This window comes from Harmonia axyridis, chromosome 5, assembly GCF_914767665.1.
Source record: "Harmonia axyridis chromosome 5, icHarAxyr1.1, whole genome shotgun sequence".
Classification (NCBI taxonomy): domain Eukaryota; kingdom Metazoa; phylum Arthropoda; class Insecta; order Coleoptera; family Coccinellidae; genus Harmonia; species Harmonia axyridis.
The window spans coordinates 17375287-17386932 of record NC_059505.1 but is presented as its reverse complement, the minus strand read 5'-3'; the positions used below and the strand labels follow the sequence as shown (position 1 = coordinate 17386932).

Here is an 11646-nt window from a genome sequence, read left to right as displayed (position 1 = left end):
CATTAATAAGAGGAATGAAAATCGCCTTGTAACTGAAGCATTTGTTTTGATGCCAACATTCGTAGCTCCTTGTCTGACCGGCGTCTATGGCAGTGGCGTAACATATTTTGATTTATTTCGAAATAATCAATTGGTGCTCAAAAATAGTTTAGAGTGTGATTTATTTATGAAAATTCTTTCGTAATTAGAAAAGGTCAATGTTTTTCTCAGTTTTATGATTTAGCCATTGTGAAGTTAGGAAAAAAAGATTTCTGATAATTATTAAACACATATACGGATAAAATCTTTTTTGCTGTATGAATTTCAATTTTGCACTCAAATTATTATTTCCCATTTCTTAAGATGTGAAGGGCAGTCGGAATTCGCAGGAAATCTTTTTTTCTGTTGCATTTTCTCATATAAAATATTTTCTGTAAATTTCTCAAGAATCTGATTTCACGATTTATTCAACAATGAATGGCAGGATAGGCTGGTGGATTTTAATTGAATTTATTCAACTTTTTCAAAACATAATAAACTAGTGAAAACTATTTTTCATGAACAATGATTTACTGAAAATTTGGGTTAAATTGTCTTAGTAGAAGGAACGGAAAATAAACATTCGAACCCGATCCCGAATACAAGAGAGATGAAAGCTTAGACGCGCCAATCACAATTGGGCTAGCCGAATTGAAAACGTTGCCAGCTCTATTTTCAGTACGAAGGAATGAACGAAGAAAAAGATCAAAATTTTTCCGACAATTCAGATAATCTGTCGATGTGGCAACGTGCATTCGGGAATTCTGTCATTTTGTTCTGGCTTTAGACCACCTCAGTTGGCTAAATCTTCATTATTCCTTGTTTTAATTATTTTGAATTTTCATTTATAACCATTAGAAGTGATATTAGATATGCCTAGCAGGTGTTTTTTGTGTGGTTTCACTTATATTGTGGGAGGTGAGATTAGTCTTCACAGGTGAGTTCCATCCATAGGCGTGCAGAATCCTGATTTTTTTCCTTAAAGCATATATTCAGTTATAATTAAAAACAATCCAAAACTAATTTATACGACTAATAATTTTTTTTTAAGACTTCCATCGAGTCAACTTGATCGAGAAAAATGGTTGCAGAGAATTTCTTGGAACCGACCGATGTTGGAAAAAAAAATGTTTTCTTTGATCAAATCATTTTCCTGAAGATTGCTTCCGACTAATGAACCTAAGAAAGAGGCTTATCCCAGGAAGTTTGCCTTCTCCTTCGGAAATCAAATTGGAAATACCTCTGTAAGTTGTTACGAGAACTTATTTTCATAATTTGTCGTATTTATTATAGTTCCATGCAATGAAAATCTTCCTCAGAATATCATCATATAATATAAAAAAATTTGTAGGACCTACTCAGAAGGGAATGGAAGTATTGAAGCACAGGACTTTACAGAATCTGATTCTAAAACACAATCGCCACCAAAAACACGATTGAGATTTGAGACTTTAGCTACTTTTAACTCTCCTTCAAAATGTGCATCTTCTAGCTCTAGTGACACTAAGAACCTAAGGCTTATCCAGGAGGTTTGCCTTCTGAAGTTAATTGGAAATGCCTCTGTAAGTTGTAACAAAATTTTTTTTCATAATTTGTCATATTCATTATCATTTCTTGCAATGAAAATCTTCCTCAGAATATTACCATATAACATAAAGCAATTTGCAGGACTTACTCAGAAGGGAATGGAAGTATTGAAGAACAGGACTCTACAGAATCTCTATATGATTCTAAAATACAATCTCCATTAAAAAAACGATTGAGAATTGACACTCCAACTACCAATGATTCAGAAGAAACACTGATTAAGCTCTCCTTCAAAATGTGCATCATTTAGCTCTAGTGCAACTTCTTTCTCTGGGAAACGAAGAATATCCAAAATGAAGTAAGATATATCAAAAACAAAACACCATTTTAAATTCTACTTTTCTAGGTTTTTCTCAAATCCCCGCTATATTGGAGACTATTCACATCATCATTTGGAAAACCCTATGCTGTGAAAGAAATACTTTAGGTTGTCTCGAAGAATCCTGTCCAATTTCAAGGTCAAAAATAAAAAATTGTGTGTGACCATCCTGATGTCAAACAGCACCGAGTCAAAACTACAGTTGAGAAAAACCTTGGGGTATCTTACCAATGCCTCTCAATTTGTAGTTGATATCTGTACTCAGGCTGAAAAGACATTTAGATCGTAGAAAGAGTTTTTAATATATTCGATAAAAATTATTCGAAGTTGTTATCCCGTCTGGTTCTCACTACATTGAAGTGTTGATCCAAAATTGTTCAATGTTTTAATCAGCATCTGTTTGATGATGAACCAGAGAGAATCCATGGCCCTCCTAAAACGAAAATGATTTTGGAAACTTATTTCAATTTGAGGATTCACCACGAATTGAGAAATCGACAGAGTGCAAAATTATATTTGAATCGGTTGAGAAGTAGATTGACAAAAACTATATTTGAAAATCAACAGATTTTTTTAATAATATTTAAAACCAATAATTTTATTTATACTGTATTTCTATGATAAATATATTCTTTTGTTTTATTGAACCAATAGATTTTTCTAATAATATTTGTAAACCAATATTTTATATTTATATTCTGTATTTCTTTGATAAATATATTCTGTTGTTTTTTCTAATGTCTTTTCTCTCTATTGCTACATTCATGACCTGTTTTCATATGATTGAATAATATATAGTAATATTTTCCTTATATCAAATCTAGGTAGTCTTCTGGACGCATTAGTAATTTTAGTATATATTATATGCATCATATATTATATTATATATATATTTGCTGAGAATATTATTGTACCCATAAAAGCAGAAATGAAAGACATGAAATTGCAAATAATGATTTTTATGTTTTAGAGAAAGATTGGGGAACTTGAAGTCAGGCACGGGAAAATAGTAATTTTTTTTGTCAGTAATTTTAATTATTTTATGAAAGTAGCAATACTCACTCCATCATTTTGTCATGTTTCAACTTTTCTGAAAATACAAAATGGGGCCTAAGACAATTTACCTCAAATTTTTAGTAAATCATTGTTCATGAAAAATAGTTTTCACTAGTTTATTATGTTTTGAAAAAGTTGAATAAATTCAATTCAAATCCACCAGCCGATCATGCCATTCAGTGTTGAATAAAACGTTAAGAGGTAATGGTACCACGTGCGTTTGAGCGCATCTGTCAAAGTTTACCTATTCAGCTCCCTCCAGCCCCTTTGAGATGCCGTCACTTTTCAGGATGAGTGGAGCAATCTCAAACGTTCTTCTGATCTTCCGTCCTTTTCTACCACATCTAAGAATTCAGATACGTTTGACGGCATTCAATTCTTACACGCCAGCCAATGAAATCGCAGCGAACTGTACGAACGGTTGTTCGAACATTTGGCAATGCAGCAACTTCGAGCTCGAAAGACAGGTACAGAGATGGTATTAGGTATCTTCCTAGGACGGATTGACCAGATGTTTTGAAAGGAATAACTCGCTTGCGAAGTTGTGAGAAATATCAATTAGGATCGACTATTATCAGATGGGTTCGAGAAAAAATGTTTATGCTAAATTTGTTCAGATTCCTTCATTCTTACGAAAATTAATTTGATTCAAAAACGTATTTAGTAGAATAATAAAAAAAAATCAAAACAAATGCACCGAAACTTTTCACATAAGCGGGTCACATTCATTGAGCAAAATATTGATTTTGCTCATTATGGTTAGCCAAATCAAAATGAACCATCAATATGATGGTCATCCAAATATGATATCGGATGAATGATAGAACATGGGCATTTATGACCAATATTCATTTCAAGTCAGTTGTTATATCGTATTGATCAACATGCTGAATATTACGATTCATTTATATTGAAGGCAAAAAAAAAGTACTAAAACTTTCAAAAATTCTTATTTTCACAAACTGCCTTCGTACAAAAAACAGTTGTTATATCGTATTGATTCTCCATGTTCAGGATTACGATCCATGAATTTTGAAGGCATAAAAAGTAGTGGAATTTGAAAAAAAAGCCGATTTTAAAAAATTGACCACGTACAAAAATCAGTTGTTATATAGCAATATCGCATTGATTTTCCATGCTCAGGATTACGATCCATTAATTTTGAAGGCAAAAAAAATTAATAAACATTTTTAGAAATTCTTATTTTAAGAAATTGCTTACGTACAAAAATAGGTTGTTATGTCGCGATATCGCATTGATTCTCCATACTCAGGCAATAATTTTGCATAATTTTGAAGGCAAAAAAAAGAATTAACATTTTCAAAAATTTTTATTTCCAGAATATAAATATATATATATATATAATATATAATAGTTGTCATAATTATTAGAATGACCACGTACTAATGAGATTATTCTCGGAAAATGTGAAAACTATAAACATGAAATTTGGTAAAAAATCAGTTCTTATATCACTTATTGATCTTTCATACTCAGGATCACGATCCATTAATTTGGAAGTCAAAAAAAGGACTAAAATCTTTTTTGAAAATTCTCATTTTCAGAAATTGACTATGTATAAAAATCAGTTGTTATATAGCAATATCGCATTGATTCTAATATTCAGGACGCTCAGGATTACGATTCATTTTTTGAAGGCAAAAAAAAGAATGGAATTATAAAAAATTCTCATTCTCAGAAATTGACTTCGTACAAAAATCAGTTGTTATATCAAAATATCGCATTAATTCTCAATGCTCAGGATTACGATCCAACAATTTTGAAGAGAAAAAAAGGACTCTAATCTCATTTTCAGAAATTGACTATGCAGAATCAAGAAATTTCTAAACAATAATAACATCTTAGTACTGACCTTCAATATTCCCCTATAATTACCAACCAGTTCAACTGAAATATTAATTCTTATTGTGCTTATGCACAATATGATTATGTGATTATTTTTATAAATAATCACATTTCCATACACTGAAAGATATTGGGATTGACTGAATATCTACGGAACAAATTTACATGATTAAAAAAACTAATAGTTGTCATAATTATTAGAATGACCACGTACTAATGAGATTATTCTCGGAAAATGTGAAAACTATAAACATGAAATTTGGTAAAAAATCAGTTCTTATATCACTTATTGATCTTTCATACTCAGGATCACGATCCATTAATTTGGAAGGCAAAAAAAGGACTAAAATCTTTTTTGAAAATTCTCATTTTCAGAAATTGACTTCGTACAAAAATCAGTTGTTATATAGCAATATCGCATTGATTTTCCATGCTCAGGATTACGATTCATTTTTTGAAGGAAAAAAAAGAATGGAATTATAAAAAATTCTCATTCTCAGAAATTGACTTCGTACAAAAATCAGTTGTTATATCGCAATATCGCATTGATACTCCTTGCTCACAATTACGATCCATTTATTTTGAAGGCAATAAAAGGTTCTCAAATTTCAAAAAATTCTCATGTTCAGAAATTGACTCACATCGTAACATCGTAGTACCTACTGAACTTCAATATTACCATATAATTATCTACCATTTCAACTGAAATGTTATTTCATGTTGTGCATGAACATAATCTCTTTCCCATACACTGAAAGATGAATTGGTATTGAATGAATATTTACAAAACAGATTATGCATGATTAAAAAACTAATAGTATTCTTCTTTCAAGGTTACCCTTATTGGAAGGGCAATTTGGGCTAAACTAATAGTATCATCATAAGAATGACCATGAACTAATAAGATTCTTCTTGTTTTCCTGTAGAAATCAAATTTGATATTTTTACATGATACTCCCAAAAAGCAAGTAATAGGATCAGAATAAATAAATCCTTGAATCTCTTGTTACCCATATCGAGAAGAATTGACAGCTAACTAAACTGAATAAAGGTATGAACAGACCGACGCGTGACTGCGGGAGCGGGAAAGAAACTTTTGTGGGATGGAAATCAACGGCTTTGAGCAGTAAAACTTCTTCCTCCGAAAAACTGTCATTTTCATACATAATTTTAGATTCATACTAATAATCGTGTCTCATTATTTTCGCGTAGGTGTGCATGCTATGCAATCTGCCCGCTGAACGCATCGCTCCCGTTCCCGAAGTCCCGCGTCGATCTGTTCATACCTTCAAACTTTCGAAAAGAAACGAACAAGCTGGAAATCTTTCTATTCACCTAATACATACTGTTTACGACTCTAACTGAGAACTGATTCATAACGCAGCAACGTTGCCGGAATTATCAAATTGTAGGTAGTATTGAAGAATCTGGTGATTCGTTGCGAATTTATACAGTAGGGGCAGCACTATACGACGGTAGATAATTCTTTTCTCTAATTCTGTGGTTATTCCGTTCATTCTTCCACATCTTGTAGAACAAAATCGTGCGAGAATATATCAGAAACGCACAGTTTTCATGGTTATATTTTATTATTCTATGTTGGTACTCCGAACTTTCCGCCACAGCTTTATCTGTCAATTCATCAATTTGCCTTAAAGAAATCAGTTCTGCCAACCAACATTTTTCAATGCAAAAATCACTAAAATATATTTATGGAAATATTTCATTAATTTCAATGAAAATGCAATGAATTAGAGAAAATAATGTATAATACTCGTACAGAAGGCTCATTCTACCACTCGTTCATTCCAAAACTCGCCACTTCGTGGCTCGTTTTTGAATTTTGAACTCGTGGAAGAATACCAATGCCTTCTGCACTTGTATTATAAATAACTATTTTATTACGACGTGATTTCAGCTCTTTTGAAATGTTTTTCTGTATTTTTTTTTTACGAATAATTTTAAAATAAATCAGTGATAAGCCCTTTCATCCATATCATCAATTCCTTTATGAAAACGAAAAGTTACCAACTTTTTTTTCTGTTTTTTCATTCGCAAATTAAAAATAGCCCGTCCCTGCCTTTCAGACCATTGTTTGAAGAAATTATCAGAAAACCCCATACAAATCGGTGATCTGCAAGAATAGTTATTCCCCTTTAAGTTTTGAACTGACCAGTCAAGTGGTACCATTCCCTCTTAAATCAGATTCTCGAGAAATTTACAGAGAATATTTTATATGAGAAAATGCAACAGAAAATGCACCTCTTAAGAAATGTGAAATAATAATTTGAGTGTTAAATTGAAATTCGTACAGTGAAAAATATTTAATCCGTATTTATGTGTAATAATTATCAGAAATCTTTTTTTCCTAACTTCACAATAGCTAAATCATAAAACTGAGAAAAACATTGACCTTTTATAATTACGAGAGCATTTTCGTGAGTAATTGCACAAGTGCATCAAAATTACCGATAATTTTGCATGACAGCGTGTTGTCATCAAAACTGCATGAGTTCATTTTTATTTTTGGAGAAAGAGCCCGACACCGAAGGTGGAGGGCTCTTTCTCCAAAAATGAAAATGACCGAATGCAGTTTTTCAAAGAAAACATGCTGGAATGCGAAATTATCTGGTCATTTTGATGCACGAGTGTAATTCGGGGGAATATTTCCCAAATAAACTGTTATATCACATGTCAAACTGATGTAGAATGGAATTGCCATAGATTCGATCTGTGTAAGATGCATAGAAACTATGCATCTATGAACAGAACAATTATCGCAGTGCAGTTTCGCTTCCTACAATGCAATTATCGCTGTAATTTTCGATAATTGTTCTCCATATGCATAGAATTTTTGACAGGAGGGAAATATTCGTAAGTAATATCATAAGGGCATCTAATTTTTCCGAAAAGAATCGAAAAAACACGTTGCTAAGTAATATTTTGACAAGAAGCACGAGTGCTGGTGGCAACAAAAATCCGAGTCGAAGACGAGGATTTTTGCACCTGCACGAATGCTTTTTGTCAAAAAATATTACTTTGCAATGTGTTTTTTCGATTTTTTTCACAGGAAAAATTAGATGCCCGAATGGTATTTGACAAGACTATTTCCTGAGTAACAGTAATCTGTTACTCAGGTAATGCATGCAGAATAATTTCTGCATGCATTACCTATGTATTGTAATTTTGGTGACAACAACTGTCAAGTTTTGCCGCGGGTAAACGCGAATAAACTGCTGACAGGTCCTGCCAAACAGTTTTTCCACCTAGAAACCATTTGTAATTCAAAATTGCGCGTTTCTGATTGGTGCAAATTACGACGAGGGAAATAGTCATAAATAAATCACACTCTAAACTATTTTTGAGCATCAATTGATTATTTCAAAATAAATCAAAATATGTTACGCCACTGCTATAGACGCCGGTCAGACAAGGAGCCACGAATGTTGGCATCAAAACAAATGCTTCAGTTACAAGGCGATTTCCATTCCTCTTATTAATGTTCTAAGGGTTCAAATGCTTATTTTCCGTTCCTTCTATCTATATTCTAAGTGTTCTATGCTTTGATGTTTGACATTGACAATCATTTTGTTTCAGGTGTAATTTTACCAATCTGGGTACATGCTAAATGCGAACCCATTAAATCACCAATAAGTGATTTGAGAAGAAGAAGAAGAGAAGGTGTAATTTTGATTTTATTGAACACACATTTCATTAACATGTTTGAATAAATTCCTTATTAATAGTACTAAAAAATGGTACCAGGTACCAATATGGTTCCATTTGAAAAAAATTAGTTTCACCCCAAAAACGATTACGATGAACTGTATTTGCTCATAAAAAACGCAATTTAGTAACTTTGACGAGATTTCGATTTTTCTAGTATTAGACGGGTCAATTGGAATAAATCAAAACCATCATGGCACACTTAAATGGAAAACTAAAAATTAAATTATAAAACATTTTGACGTTTGAAATGTCACTTATGTGGTATCATTGGATTCAGAAAATTATGCAGATTTCAAAAATGTAATAATATACGGGTGTTCCATTTAAAAATCGAAAGTTGGCATCACTTCCGTCGAAACAGGAAGTGAAAAAAAACCATTTGTTGATTCAAAAGTGTCGGTTATTATGTATATGGGATATCCCATATTTCAATCTATTACCTTCAAAACTAACGGAGATAAGGGAGGTGTACCATGATCCTGTTACACCCGGTATACTTGTTTGACATTGCTATTGATTGTGAAAAAATTAAATTTAATTTTTTCAGATACACCTAATACTTTTCATCGATAAACACGAATAACGGAACATAAAATGATAGAAACTGGTACTCATAAATATTGAAATGCTATGTGGTGCACGTGCACTTATATATTTTACCTAAGCCCTTAGTTGGCCAACTTTCTAGTCCTAGTGTTAGTTCTTAGGTAAAGTGCATAAACGCCCTCATTGATTTGTTAGCGTTCAATTCTTAGTTCTTAAAATGGTGCATAAACCCACCATTTGTCATCTTTCTAGTGCTAATGTAATGGTGGGTTTATGCACCGTTCCTAAGAACTAAACCCAATAATTCGGTCGCGTTTATGCACACTCTTGTTAGTTCTTAGTGAGGTAAAGCGCACGTGCTCGAACTACTTTCTATTTGTTCTATACTTTGATGTTCGACATTGATAGTGAAAAAATTGAATTTAATTTTTTTCATATACACCTAATACTTTTCATCGATAAACACGAATAACGGAACATAAAATGGTAGAAACTGGTAATCCTTAATATTGAAATTCTATGCAGCGCATGTGAACTTCATTACTTTAACTAAGAGCTTATGGTGGGTTTATGCACCATTCCTAAGAACTAAGAATTGAAAGCTAACAAATCAATGAGGGCGTTTATGCACTTTACCTAAGAACTTACACTAGCACTAAAAAGTTGACCAACTTTCAACTGATGTTGGGTTTATGCACCATTCCTAAGAACTAAGAATTGAACGCTATCAAATCAATGAGGGTGTTTATGCAGGTTTCCTAAGAACTAATGGTGGATTTATGCACCGTACCACTATGAACTAAGAACTAAACCTAAGAATTCAGTGGCGTTTAAGCACTCTCTTGTTAGTTCTTAGTAAAGGCATGTGCTCGAACTACTTACTATTTGTTCTATACTTTGATAATTGACATTGATATTTATTGTGAAAAAATTAAATTTAAATTTTTCAAATACACCTAATACTTTTCATCGATAAACACGAATAAAAAACATAAAATGATAGAACTGGTACTCATTAATATTGAAATTCTATGCGGCGCACGCGCACTTCTATATTTTACTTGAGCCCTTAGTTCTTATGGTGGATTTATGCACCCGTCCTAAGAACTAAGACTAAACCCAAGAACTTAGAATTGAACGCTAACAAATCAATGAGGGCCTTTCTGCACGTTTCCTAAGAACTAACACTAGCAGGCCAACTGTTAACTAGAACTAAGGGCTCAGGTAAAATATAGAAGTACGCGTGCGCCGCATAGAATTTCAATATTAACGAGTACACGTTTTTTCATTTTACGTTCTTTATTCGTGGTTATCGATGAAAAATATTAGGTGTATTTGAAAAAATTTAATTTAATTTTTCACAATAAATACCAATGTCAAACATGAAAGTATAGAACAAATAGAAAGAAGTTCGAGCACGTGCACATGCCTTAACTAAGAACTGACAAGAGAGTGCATAAACGCCACTGAATTCTTAGGTTCAGTTCTTAGTTCATAGTGGTACAGTGCATAAATCCACCATTAAAAGTTGGCCTGTTAGTTCTTAGGAAACGTGCATAAACGCCCTCATTGTTTTGTTAGCGTTCAATTCTTAGTTCTTAGGAATGGTGCATAAACCCACCATTATAAGTTGGCTAACTTTCTAGTGCTAGTGCTTAGGTAACGTGAATAAAAGCCCTCATTGATTTGTCAGCGTTCAATTCTTAGGTTCAGTCACAGAATAGAGAGGTAATACCTCTCTATTCTGTGGTTCAGTCTTGGTTCTTAAAAATGTTGCATAAACCCACCATTAGTCAACTTTCTAGTGCTAGTGTAAAGGTGGGTGTATGCACCATTCCTAAGAATTAAGGACTAAGAACTAAACCCAAGAATTCAGTGGCGTTTATGCACACTCTTGTTAGTTCTTAGTAAAGTAAAGCGCACGTGCTCGAACTACTTTCTATTTGTTCTATACTTTGATGTTCGACATTGATAGTGAAAAAATTGAATTTAATTTTTTTCATATACACCTAATACTTTTCATCGATAAACACGAATAACGGAACATAAAATGGTAGAAACTGGTAATCCTTAATATTGAAATTCTATGCAGCGCATGTGAACTTCATTACTTTAACTAAGAGCTTATGGTGGGTTTATGCAACGTTCCTAAGAACTAAGAATTGAACGCTTACAAATCAATGAGGGCATTTATGCACTTTACCTAAGAACTTGATTTGTTAGCGTTCAATCCTTAGTTCTTAGGATTAGTTCTTAGGAATGTCGCATAAACCCACCATAAGAACATAAAATGATAGAAACTGGTAATCGTTAATATTGAAATTCTATGCAGTGCATGCGAACTTCATTAATTTAACTAAGAGCTTATGGTGGGTTTATGCATAATTCCTAAGAACTAAGAATTGAACGCTTACAAATGAATTAGGGTATTTATGCAATTTACCTAAGAACTTGATTTGTTAACGTTCAATCCTTAGTTCTTAGGTTTAGCCTTAGTTCTTATGAAGGGTGCATAAACCTACCAT

At 32.7% G+C, this 11646-nt stretch overlaps 1 protein-coding gene across 3 annotated transcripts; it reads left to right on the top strand.

Moving 5' to 3' along the window:
- Positions 1-25: 25 nt before the first annotated feature.
- On the top strand, positions 26-2038 carry LOC123680700. 3 transcript variants are annotated; one of them, XR_006747556.1, is made up of 5 exons: positions 26-955; positions 1070-1262; positions 1370-1580; positions 1687-1903; positions 1952-2038. XR_006747556.1 is itself a non-coding variant. In XM_045618733.1 (4 exons), exons 2-4 carry the CDS (start codon positions 1192-1194, stop codon positions 1714-1716), a joined length of 312 nt encoding a protein of 103 aa, XP_045474689.1. In that variant the 5' UTR covers positions 26-955; positions 1070-1191; the 3' UTR covers positions 1717-2038. The 3 variants fall into 3 exon arrangements, 2 of the variants coding, with proteins under 2 accessions (XP_045474689.1, XP_045474690.1); XM_045618733.1 differs by having other exon boundaries at positions 1687-2038; XM_045618734.1 differs by having other exon boundaries at positions 26-1262; positions 1687-2038.
- The last annotated feature ends 9608 nt before the right edge of the window (positions 2039-11646 follow it).